The sequence below is a fragment of the Monodelphis domestica genome, chromosome 1 (genome assembly GCF_027887165.1).
Source record: "Monodelphis domestica isolate mMonDom1 chromosome 1, mMonDom1.pri, whole genome shotgun sequence".
NCBI lineage: Eukaryota > Metazoa > Chordata > Mammalia > Didelphimorphia > Didelphidae > Monodelphis > Monodelphis domestica.
In genome coordinates this window covers 247,845,961-247,859,616 of record NC_077227.1, presented here as the reverse complement: position 1 = coordinate 247,859,616, position 13,656 = coordinate 247,845,961, and the positions used below count along the sequence as shown (strand labels likewise).

The following is a 13,656-nucleotide window of genomic DNA, read 5'->3' as shown; positions in this document are numbered from 1 at the left end:
CCTAAAGTCCAAACCAAATTATTCTTTTGTGCCCAAACACAAGATAAATTTTAAATATGGTAGAAAATAAAGCAGCTAATATGTCAGATTACAAAATAAAAGCTACTACCAAAAAAAACTGCTTTTGCACTAAAGAAAAAAACTTAGTGGGAAAAACCTTGCCCGTATGCATCGATTGAATTAATCATCCTACTCAGTTGTTTTTATATATTATTTATTTTCCCTTATTCTCCCTTTTTTTTGTCACAGCTTCTAGAATGTGAATCATAAGTTTCTATTGATGAATAATCATGTCATTTAATTCTCGGTTAGCATTTGCTTTAAATTATGACCCATACTCCTTCAAGATTCTTCAATGAAGCTAAAAGTCAAATATTAGTTTGTTTCAGGAAGACTGGCTAAATGGATGTAAGAAGTCAGCAGAGATTAAATCAGAACAGAACCATTGATCAGGGATGCCTGGAATTCTTATGAATACAAATAGCCTATCAAGGTTAATGAGGTTCACCTTGAGTTTAGAATAAGGGAATTAATGTATTTGGTATGTTCCACACAGTTACTGATTTAAGATCTTTGATAAATTTCCAAAGGTAAATTATGCAAACTCAAAGGTAATCTCCACATTTTCCTTCACAATGCAAAAAGACTGTTCATATTTTATTGTCTCAATGAGGTTAACCAAAACAACTGAATTTTGGAACTGAGTAAGGGTCTTTGTAAAAATTTACAATCTTTCTAAAATTCCATGTGAATTTAAAAATTAACCAATTACTGCAAATTTAATAAAACACACATACATACATAACATGGTGGTATGGCAGCTTTAAAAAACTGAGTTTCTTAGAATTCACAAAAAAATCACACAGCTTTTAAGAATAATAAAGCAATAGTTTGTCTTTCACGCTAATAAGAACACATCTGAAGTCCTTTTTTTTCAGATGGAGACACCCCATTTTAGGAAATACCTCAATAAATACATTAGAAGCAGCTGAATAGAACCCTGGACTTATCTGACATCAGGAAGACCTGAGTTCAAATTCTGTCTCAGTTATTTAAAAGCTATGTAATCCTGGATAACAGACAACCTCTGTTAGCTTCAGTTAGTTCAACTGTAAAATGGAATTAATAACTACCTAATACACAATGGAATGAGAGCCAGGCCAAATATGGGAGAACCTGGGTTCAAATCTAACCTCAGACACTTCCTAGCTATCTGACCTAGGGTGAGTCACTTAATCCCTATTGCCTGGCCCTTATCATTCTTCTGTCTTAATTCACAACTGATTCTGAGACAGAAGGGATGGGTTTTTAAGATTAAAAATAATAATAATAATACTATAGCCTTCCAGTGCTATTGTGTGCTCAAATGAGATAATATATGAAAAGCATTTTATAAACCTTAAAGTTCAAGGAATAAGGCATATTTACCAAGAGAAGTCTTCAGAAAGACATGATAACCATCATCGAATAGCCATGTAGGCTTGTCACATGAAACAGGAGTAAAGACTTGCCTGTAGAACACAGGACAGTGGGTAGAAGGTACAAAGAAGTCAACTCAGGTTTCAATGGATTAGACTCTCATGACCTCTGTCTGTTACATGATTTGCACTATTTAAAAATTAGCATGTAAAAGGGGGGATATAACAATACCACATGATTTTTTCCTCTCTTTCAAACAAAAATATGAAAATTTAATAGCTTGGACAAAAAACTAAAGAAACTTTACAATGTCTGAAAACTACATAAGACATAATCATAGCCATCAATGAACTTGAAATAAATCTAATCAAATTAAGAACTATCAAAAATGAGGAAAAAAAAAGGTTAAGAAGAAAATATCCATTAGTAAAATCTTACAGAGAAAATGAATGATGCATTTCCCAATTGCCATAGAAACATTCATCTTTTATCTTTTACCTTAGAAAAGCACTATAAGTTCAGAACAAAAATGTAGCAAAAGTTATTTGGTCAATGTTAAAAATTCACAAAGTCACACCATCTGATATATAATAAAAGGAAAGCCATTAAAGCTCAAAATCCAATACTCTAAACCACAACCTCCTATCACAACCCAAACACTTCTTCCTTTCTCTATATGTCAAAGGATAATTAAGTAAGAAGCAGAGGAAAAATCCAGGGTCAGTGAATAAGAAGGCAATCTAGTGGCTATAATTGCCAAGTGAAAAATCAAATGACAGCTTGAATACTTTTGTTAGCTCAGTCCACAAACAGAAAATCAGGTGATATAATCCACACAAACAGGAAAGAAAAGCAGCACCTTGTTCTGAACAGCTGACAAAAAGAATTGCCCACCCTTGATAGTTAAGTAACAGACTTTTCAACAAAATTTTCCTTATTTTTCAGGAAAAAATAACTACATTTTCACATTACTTTTCTTAGATATACAAATGATTAACATAACCTACAAAGACAATTTTAAATGCATTGGGTATGCTACTGGTTCCAAGTATATTTCTAATAAGCTACTTATTAAATATATGTAGTATATTATCTAAGGAACATAAATATTTCATATCTTTAAAATATGACTCCTAAACAATTCCTTGACATAATAGCAGAAAAATGCAAACTCTAAGGACAGTAACAAAAATACTTCTTTCCAGTCTCATAAAGTTAACTGCTTTCAATATTTAGTCCCAGGATATCCAAATATGCGTTTTCAAAGTTGAAATCCCTCAGCATGTCAACTTGATGTAATTACAGGAGATGAATTTATTATCAAAAATATATACTAAATTGGACGGATGTTTCTCTGAATAGGTCGTAAACAGTTGATCTATCTTGATTATTCAATTACAAGAGAAATATAGTTGTTTTTTCAAATGTATCTTCTCTTACTCTGACTTTTATACTTTGTGATAATTATTATAACCATCTTAGGAATAAAGGATTATTATAGGATGTCTCAAAAGTTTTAGTGCAATTAAAAACTTTAATAGTTTTAAACTCTTCATTTTTAACAACTTAAAACTGTATAAGACTTCTGGGACAGTCTGTATAAAGAAGGTGACAGTTCTCTGACTTAACTTATGATGGATCAGAATAAAATTCCAAATTCATTGTTGTTTCTCAAATCCAAAGGTCCAAAGAGCATTAGTTTAAAAAGAAGAGTTGAAGAAAAAAATGCCAATATCTCCCAGTAACTTCCCACCTGTCAACATTGAATGGGGCACATATCTAGTTTCTCAGAGAAGGGGGGGGTCACTTGGATTTTCAAAATGAAAAGTTATTGCTAAAAGAATAGGAACATTTAAGTTAGGGGTAAAAAAAGAAAAAGGCTGTTCAGGTATGAAATAGTTGAGGAAAGAAAAGTTTTTGCAGATTACCTCAATTTTAAAAATGGCCATAATTTCCTAATTTGTTTTGGGTCCATAAAACAATTTTGTTAAACACAACTGTGGTTCTAGGGATTCAATTTTAAAATATAAGTCACCTCTATTTGTTCTTCAAACTGTGCTTTTTCCTTGTCTTTTTTCTCAAGGCATCGCTTCAATTCCTGTATTTCAGATATCATGACATTGTGGTTCAGCTTAGCTTTCAACTCTGAGACCTGCTTCTCCAGTTCTTGCTTCTCCCACTCAGACTTCTCACTCGCTTTAAAGATAAAATAGAATTACACATATAAGTAAAATATACATAAACATGTTGTTCCTAAAACACAGATCCTTTATACACAGAAGAATGAGGATGCAATTATTTTCATCTATTAAAAAGTGTTTATTGGGAATCTTGTGAATTTTAGATTTACTCTACCCTGCTTAGTCTAACAAAACAGAAATTTCTACACCCCTACTTAAGGATTAAGTGTTGAGGAGGATGGCCTATGAAAGACATGTGCTAGCAAATGACAAATCATAAAAAACTGACAGACCCCCCCAGGGGTCAAGCTTAAGCTACCATTGGTACATATGAGATGCAGGAAGTGATGTAAAAATGGTCTATATATTTCACATTACTTCCTCTCTCCTTTTTGTGGAGAGTGGCTCTGGTTCTTTTGGCAGAGAGGTGGCTAGTGGCAGTGTGCTGGGCATCTTGGCATCTTGGTGTGACTGCAGCTATTGTCCAGGTTTGGCAGTGAGTGTCATTGATACAATAACTGGAGAAGCTTAATATGGTGGGTCAGGTGAGGCATCTTCCCTGAGCTCTCTTGGAGTTTAGGCTGATTCCTTTTTTTTCCTTTACCTTTCCTAAAAACACCATCCTCCTAGGAGGCCCCTCACCTCGGAAGAGGCCTCGTAGCTGGAAGGTCTCTTTGGCTCAGGCTAGGCCAGAGAAATCTTATGCCCTTTTCCCTCTCTCTTCTTCTCAATTCCTTCCCTCTATATTAATTAAACCTCCATAAAATTCCCAAACTGACTTGAGTATTTTTATTGGGATTTGAATTAATTCCTGGCAACCATAAAGATAATATATTAGTCAAAAACCCCTAAATTTACCCCTTACAATCTACTATGTGCCAATACAAAAAGGTATACAAGGAAGATAACAATCACAGCTCTCAAAAGTACCTGTAGCCTACTATGGAATACAACATATACATATACAAATACAAACAGAAAAAAAAGTGGAATAAGTACAAAATGTCACTGCTATTTAGTCATTTTAATTTTTGTCCTACTCTTCATGAACCCATTTGGAATTTTCTTGGCAGTTCATTTTACAGATGAGGAAACTAAAGCAAACAGGGTAGTCAGAATTCTCAAAATGTGCTGCAAGGAATCCTAAAACAATGAAAGCTTTTATTTTTAAATGAATTTAGGTTCTTCTTTCATAGGTATTAAAGATAATAATTTTAGAGGATTTTGGTATAAGAGTTCTGCCAAAGTTTTATTTAAAGGGTAAAGATAAATCTTCCTAATTACAGACCCAACACTATTCACTGTGCTACCTAGCTGCCCTAAATACAAAATAAGATACAGAGGAATAATAATAATAACTAACATTTATATTGTGCTTACTATGTGCCAGGTACTGTGCTAAGCACTTTATAATTTCTATCTCATGTGGTCCTCACAATGACACTAGGAGTTAGATGCTATTATTATCTCATTTTTACAGATAAATAAACTGAAGGAAAGGCTGAATGACTTGGTCAGGGTCACACAGCTAGTAAGTGTCTTCTTACTGCTCTATTCACTGTGCCATCTAGCTACCACCACCTTTGGAGAAAATAGTTTGGAAGCCCATTAGGGCTCTCAGTTAAGGCTTTATACATTAGATCATGTTTTAGCAGTATCTTGAAGGAAGAGAAAGATTCTATGAGAAAGAGATGAGGAGGGACTGCATTCCAGGAATTATTCCATTCTCTCATGTTTAAAGGTTCTAATCTATTCATCATTGATTTCAAAAAGATGTATTAGATGTTTCCATTTAGTAGTCCCAGTCTATTTATTCAAGGAATAAAATGGAAGAAAATGTTCATCCTTCATCAAACCAAAGTTATTGCTCTGTTCCAGTGGTTCTTAAACTTTACATAAAGGCAGAACCCTTTAGTTTAAATAAAACTTTGGCAGAACTCTTATACTAAAATCCTTTAAAATTATTATCTTTAATGACTATTAATGAATAACCTAAACTCATTTAAAAATAAAAACTGTCATTGTTTCAGAATTCCTTGTAACACAGTTTGAGAAACACTAGACTATGCTACTAAGCCACTAAAGTTAAAGTTTCTCTAGTGGGATTTATAATAACAGAATTCTAGTCTTCTCATGCCTTATTACCCATTCAGTTGAATGGGAATCTGCAACCCAAGTATTCCACCTAAGGGACTATTATTAAAGTTCACATAATGAAAACTCTTTTTGCAATATAAATAATGAAATGGTATTGCTAAATCTTTTATTATGACTTGCATTTCTATGATCACTGATTTGCTAAACCAGGAGGTTTTATTGGAAATTACAACACAAAGGAAGAAAATTTGATTTGACACTATTTTTTAAATGAGCCAGGGCTCTGATGCTTTTAAAAAGAATAAGTGTGAGACTGAAAACTATTTTTAAAAAATTAAGATTCGGTTGTTTTTCTTTTACAAACGATTAGAAAGCTAACATGAGGTTGGTTCCCCTCCCCCCCAACTTACTAAAACTACAGAGAATAACTTGCAGCAACAATGAGTAAATTTTGAAGCCTCTCTCATTTAACCACTGTTAATGAGCTCTCTCTCTTGAGCATAAGGGCAGTTACCTTTGTGTAGCTGTAGGGCAAACTGAAAAACTTTCCACCAGTCCAGATATATAATTAAAAGAGAGACCCAATACAGAGTAAAATCTATATGAGTTCTCGCAATGAAATGAAAGCTAACAGGATCTTATGCCATTTGGGTCCTATCTATTCTATGGAACTCTATGAGATGGGCTCTAAGATCTCTTCCAGGTCTAACATCATATAGCATCTTTATAACACTGGTTTACAAGCTAATTAGTTCCAAATCTTTCCTCTTCTGATTATTCCCTAGCAGTGAATAAAATATTAGGTACACAGTCTTATCAGAAACCATCTCCATTTAGTCAATTGGGTGTTTCCCACACACCATAAAGACAATAAGTATCTGTCCTATAATCCCCAAGAGTCAGTTTAGCGCCCAAGCTGACCAAACAGAGGCAATCTACCTCCAAGTTCTAGGATCTTCTTCCTAGAGGGTAGATGGTTTAGGTGGGGTTAAGCACATGGGATAAAAAGAACACTGATTCAGAATAGAGTGGAAGACTCCTTGAAGTATTAGAGCCAAAGAAATCTCCCTGAGAGATTGCACCACATTCCTACATTGGAGAGGATAGCATTACTAATAAAGCAAATATAGATTGAGAAAACAACTAAATATTAAAATCCAGACAATAGGCATACTTCATAAACTAGGTTTTGCATATGCCACTTGTGGGGAGGGAACTTGCCATGTTTTTTGCACAATTTGTCTACTTTATCTTTTGTAATGAATACTGATGCATAACGTGTAAGCAGAAACATAGAAGAAAAACAGCTGCTTGACCACATGGGTCGATGGAGATATGATTGGGGATGTAGACTCTAAAGGATCACCCTAGTGCAAATATCAATAATATGGAAATAGGTCTTGATCGATGACATTTAAAACCCAGTGGAATTGCGTGTTGGCTATGGGAGGGAGGTAAGAGGAGGGAAGGGAAAGTACATGAATCATGTAATCATGGAAAATTTTTCTTAATTAATCAATAAAATTAAATTTAAAAAAATACTAAGGTTGGACACATTGCTATTCCCAAAGTAATTTCCATAGGGATACTGCAGGGAGGTGGTAGTTTAACTTGTCTAGAATATCTTCCAACCTCTATCCCTCTCTCAAGGTGTATTTTGTTTCAGCCAGGTTGAATTGTCTGCCCTGAAAGTGGCAATTGATGGGGTGGGCTATGAACTTTCAGGGTGGTGACAACTACCCCAAGCTCTTGGACTTACATGCCTATTGGTGGCAGTTGGGATAAGAACTGAGAGTACAAAAAATAATTGTCATGAGAGAATAAAGATTATTTTCCAGACAAACATTGTTAGTCAAAAATTATTTTAAAGGAGAAATATACCTCTTCTAATCCTCCTTTGATCTCCGTGTTCATCCAATTGGCTTATCTGTTGCCTAGAAACCTTTGGTGCTTGATATTTTGAGAGTTGAACACGCAGGTCTTCCATCTAAATACAGGGGCAACAACAATAATAATATATTTTAATAAACTCCAAAAGTAGGAAAGAAATTTACTAAATTTATAAATCATTACCAATTAAAACCAACTCTGTGTTTAAAATGTCTACTTCAAAGGAACTACAAAGCCTCCTTTCTCAATGTGCTTGATGTTCTGACTCTTGCCAGTGTATACTCTGTCTTTATTCTTCCTCTTTGACAGTAAATGTCCAACATGCCATAGAAATTGGATTCTAGAAAGTGTCCCTTGATAAAAAACTTAGTCTATTCTTTCAATATTCATTCCCACATAAGACTTTTGTCTGAATTATAATTTTGGCACTTTTTCATCTTGTATTTGTAGGTGTCCTAGTTAAATATTTAGCTTACAAGTACTTTGAATAAAAAGATTAATCTCTTCAATTCTTAAGTTATCTTACCACAGCACCTAGAGTGTTTCTCTGAATAATTCAAGTGATTAGTAAATCATAAGTTTCACTACAGATTCCATTATAGTCCATTTACAAAGTAGATTCCACTACAAATGTTGTAGTAGAAAGAAAACACTAGACCTAAAGTGAGGGTACATGGGTTCCATTCCTGGCTCTGTTACAATATGATCTTGAACAAATAATAGGACATCATTGAGTCTCATTCCATCACCCATAAAAAAGGTATGATAAATATGTATCTATCTACCTTATAGGACTATCGAGAGACACAAATAAAATAAGTAAACCATATGTCAAACAAAATATGCCATCCTGGAGTAGGGCAGCTCTTGTTGGAATTTTACAATAGCCTCCTAGTTAGTCCTCCTGCTTTGTGGCTCTCTATACTCTAAGACATGCTCCACCTGGATGACAAAGTAGTTTTTTTTTTAAATGCAGGCCTTACCAGATCACTGTCCTACTCAATAAATCTATCACCTATCAACTCTAAAAATCACATTAAAATTCCTCTGTTGAACATTCAAAGTTCTTTACAGCCTGGCTTCAATTTATCTTTGCACCCTTATTACACATTGCTCCCTCTTATGAATTCTATGTTATAGACCATCATTTTATTGTTTTTCACACTTGATATTGATACTCCATCTTCAGACCTTTGCCGTGGCTATCCACCTTGCCTGAAATAAATATTCTCCTCATCTCTACCTCTTAGAATTCCTATTTTTCTCCAAGACTCAGCTCAAATACCATTTTCTACATAAGACTTTTCTTGATGACATCCCCCTACCCTAGCATGTGTATTCTTCTTCAAAAATGTTCTTATATCTATTTTACATAAATTTCCAACAGCATGTAAACTCCATAAGATAGGGTCTGTTTACTTTTGTCTTTGGATCACTGATACACAAAAAAATGCTCAATAAATGCTTGGTGAGTGATTAAAATAAAATATGTAATAAAAACTGTCTGATTGGTTATTGGAAAAGGGTGAGTTATATACATGGAAAAAGCCTTAATATCTAAATTATGTCTACAAATGCAAATCAGTGATGACTTATGTTAATGACTTCATGAGAGAGTTGGATACCAAATACAAAGATGGCAATTGTGATAATGAGAAAAGGAAAAAGAAAAGCTATAAAAAGAAAAATATGTCTTCAATTTCCTGTAAGGCACTACTGATTCCATAGGGTCTTTGTATCACAGAAAATCAATGGATATTTTTAAAATTATCCACCCAGGAAAAGATCTGTACTCTATTTTCAGGCCTATTGTCAAGATATAACAATATTCTCCTATTGTGATGATGTTTGACATCAATGTACATTTCTCAAAAGATAATAGAGTATAGTTATCACTACTATTAAACTCAGAGAGAAAGGCAATTAGAAAAGCACATTTCCTTTTCCAGTGGCATTAATTCAGCTATTTTAAGTTATCAAGGTTTAAATATCAAGAAAAGCCCAATTCTCAGTATGGAAAAAATGGGCTGAAAATGTAATGTTTAAACATTAAGCCTTATCTTTCCTTAAAAGAGAGCAGGTGGTCCCCGAAAAGTTGAGTTTAATGTAGTGAAGAATTCAAAGTTACTCCGATCTATAAATGCCTATTTTATATCTTTTACTTCCTCCTTCACTCTTCACTGCCTCTTTAAATAAAATTAAGTTCCCAGGAAAAGTTTATCGAATAGATCCAATAAACTTTTACATTTCTCAACCAAGAAGAAATATAAAGTAGAATCGTGAGCAGTAAATAGTAAGACACATTGTCACAGTGGGAACCTAGGTCTTTTACCAGCTTACTCTGAATTTTCTTGAACCACCATAGTTTACTTCTGTGTGCTAATACATTCAATGGAAAAAAAATCTAGGAATATCAACTATGTTTTGTTTATTCACCTATTTTAAAGGACTTAATAGTACAGAGAGGCTCAATCACAGTTTTAAGATTTTCATAGCTTACATACATTTACCTGAAGTAAAAGTGATTCCCTACTGCATTCTGACTGTGCCAACATCCTTCGGGATGTTTCCAACTCCTGCTCAACCTAACATTTCAATAAGGGATAAAAAAAAGAAATTTGAAGGTTCAATGGAACTGAAGAGAACTAAGTCATTGTTGCCATAGTATAAGAGGAGGGGGGAAAGTATTGAAAAGTTTTCAGTAGATATCCCAAACCTAGAGGTAAAACAAATTGCTTGCAAGAAATACAAATAATTGCTTACTAAAAACTTCAATTTAAGGGTTTTTTTTTAATTTAATCAGCACAGAATTAGCATAAAGGCTGATATTACTCCTTTATCTCCTTTCTTTACAATATTAACATAATAAAAGCAGCTAATCCAAAATCTCTTAAGTTCAAAGTAAAAACGCTTGATGTGGTATGTGGTTTTGGGTTTTTTTCAGATTTTCTAATATCACCAATATATTCACAAACATAACCCAGGGCACTAAAATAAGTTATCATGATAGATAGATATATTATAGTAGGTAATAATAACAGTTATGTTTCCCAAAAACTATAATCAATTCTAGAATAATGAAAGATCCTTAAGGGCATAGATTCCTTTTTGTTTTTTCTTAATATCTCTAGTGTCTAAGAATAATGTCTTGCATATAGTAGGCACTTAATAAATTCCCACTGATGGAATTAAATATCTAATATTTTTAACCTTTCATGAGGATGTTTCCTTTATTTTCACAATTAAAAATCTTCCTTTTATACTTTAAAAAATGCATGAAAAGCACCCAAATATTCAAGTAATCATTCTAACTATTGTGGCAGGATCACTCTTTGATGGTATGCCATTCACTATACTTTATGACAATGAATTCAACTACAAAAAAAACAGAGCATCAGTCACAAATAACAAAGAGGTAAATATACCATCTTGCAAGATCAGGTTGGCAGACCATGGCAACTCTTCAAACTAGAGACATTACAACCTAACCAAGTGAATCTATTGACATCAACACCTAAATAAGAGCTGTGCTTTCTTCCAGTCAATGATCTCAACACAGATTTTAAGCTACTTGGCAGATGTGTCCCCAGCAAACTTATTATCATTCTTCAAAATAATAAAAAGGCTTTAAAATTCTTACTTGATTCTTTTCATTTTCAGATTGTCTTAATTTAGTTTTCATCAATTCCCCATTTTCACCTGCATTAGCATCCTGTTTCCTCAGAGCCTTGAATTGAAGGAAAGAAAAGATGAATAGTTATCATAATATCATTCCTTATATGTTTAAGCATTAAAGTCAATACTGTTTACTAAAAAAAGAAATAATTAGGAATAAAATGATATTGTGTTGCACACAATCTGTAAAATAAATAAATAATTTTCTTTCAAATCCTAGAGATGTGGCCATCAGAAGCAGTCCTTCCTGATATGCATCTTTATCATTTGTTTTTCTTCTTTGAAAATTATGACAATGTTTAGCTACACATTCAGTGATAAAAAAAACAGATGTTATATAATCTGAATTGTTTAAATACTGCTTAAATAATTAAAATAAAATGTTATATTATTTATCTTTTCTTGTTAGCAATTGAGGCATAGTTCACAATTTCAAAGATTTCAAGAATGAATATCCCTACCCACAACTCTTACAGCCTTAGTGAACTTTTAAGAAAAGCTATAGATAGATACATACATATGTGCATATATAGTCTTTAGCTATATATGTATATATACATATATATTTATGTACATGCATATGTGTGTATCCGTATACAGAAGAACCACATTTTACACAACCAATATATTCTAAGACCCATCACCTAAGTTAAAAATCAGGCATAATAGTGAACCCCATTATTCTTCTATGAACATGCGTATGCATTTTATGACTTTTCTTAGGCTTATCAAAGCTACTAGCATCACTACTCTTGTATTTTGATACCATTATTAATAACCAAATAACATTAATGAAACAAAAAAGAAGCACTTCTCTGATGCAGTCAAGGAGGCAAAAACCCCAGACAAAGGCTGAAGCAAGAATTAATGTTTGCTACAAAACAATGCAATGACTCACACTAACACTTTTCTACACAAAAATGAATGTGATTGCCACTTGAGAAAATGACATAGATTTTCATGCATAATTAAAATTTTTCACCTTTCTTCCTTTATTTTTCTCAATTGTCAATCATATATACCTGAATTTTCATGTGTTGAGTTCAAATAAAATGGGATCCTACTATGTATGCATAAATAACATGTAGGGCCTCACATGATTGTCATTTCTAAGTCTTAAATAAGCTATAGTGGCTAGCATAATTTTCTGCATATAATGTGCTTAATGGTTTGTGATATGCTTTTCCAAATTTAACTATGCTAGTTATCTGCCAATTGGACAATAAATAAATATAAACAGGCATGGACCAGAAGATACTCTTGCATGGTAAGCTCTAGTAAAGCCTTTGATCCACCAGCATAGCCTTCAAGAACCTATATCATTTCCATGCCATAATGATGCATGTGAGATAGCTCTAAAGTATTTAGACTTCACATCTCCAAAATGTTTGCTACTAACAATTAAATATTAACACAATGTCATAGGTATGTTGCATATTCATAATACACATCTGCTGACAGTGAACTTAGCTAAGAACTAAGCTTGGTAGCATACTTTAATCTGAAATCTGACAGAAACTGAAAAAAAAATACTCTGGTTTATATCAGTGGAAAAAAAAAAGAAACACAGAAGCGTATATTGAAAGCTGGAAGGGATAGTCAAGATGAACAAGTCCAGTGCCTTCATTTTGCATTTCAGGATAAGAGAGATCTTAGGCATTTAAGATCCAACTCCTGTTTTAGCTGCTGCTAAAATATGACAATACTAAGTCGCAATTTAAAAAGAGAGAAAGATGGGTAAATTTTATTGTTGCTCAGTCATGTACTACTCTTCATGACCCCACTTGGGGTTTTCTTGGAAAACAGGGTTAAGCAATTGGCCAAGGTTACACATCTACTATGTTATGTGCCTAAAGAAAGATTTGAATTCATTAAGATGAATCTTCCTGACTCCTGGCCCAGCACTCTGTCTACTGCATCACTTAGCTTCCCCAATGGCTAAATATAAAGAGGTTATTTATTCAGAATAGAAAAGAAAAGACAAAAAAAAATAGTATTTGAATCAATTTTCCAAAATATTTGACAAGCATTCTCGTCATGAAAGAAAAACTCCTGACAACTTTAGTATTCATAATTATTGAGGTTCATTTTGTAGAGATCTTATGCATAAAAAATTCAAAATATATGGATTGAAAAGAAATTAGGTTTTCAATAACAAATAGCAATTTAAAATTAAACCTAAGCAAATGTTAGTAATAAGCTATGATTTTGCAGCACTTTTGGATCTTCTCTTCTACTAGGTCATTTAAATAAGAAGACAACAAGGTCTTTTCATTTTATTTTGTATTCAAATTTGCCTTTTTATCTTTTACATACATATTTAATATATAATTTAACTAGCTTTAGGAAAAGGTTCATTTACAAATAAGTAGTCAATTTGTAAATGGCCATAAAA

At 33.0% G+C, this 13,656-nt stretch overlaps 1 protein-coding gene across 13 annotated transcripts in view; it reads right to left on the bottom strand.

Annotated features, from left to right (window-relative positions):
* The window catches only part of CEP128 (centrosomal protein 128), a 566,439-nt gene that overhangs the window by 428,843 nt on the left and 123,940 nt on the right, over positions 1-13,656 (bottom strand). For all 13 annotated transcript variants that reach the window (XR_008914955.1, XR_008914954.1, XM_056810609.1 and 10 more), the window contains 4 exons: positions 11,227-11,313; positions 10,097-10,171; positions 7,578-7,683; positions 3,455-3,615 (listed from right to left, as the gene is read on the bottom strand). Coding sequence is in view for 11 of the 13 variants with exons in the window: in XM_056810609.1 (XP_056666587.1) it covers positions 3,455-3,615; positions 7,578-7,683; positions 10,097-10,171; positions 11,227-11,313 (429 nt within the window). In the remaining 2 variants the exon portion in view is untranslated. The remainder of the gene's footprint in view (positions 1-3,454; positions 3,616-7,577; positions 7,684-10,096; positions 10,172-11,226; positions 11,314-13,656) is intronic.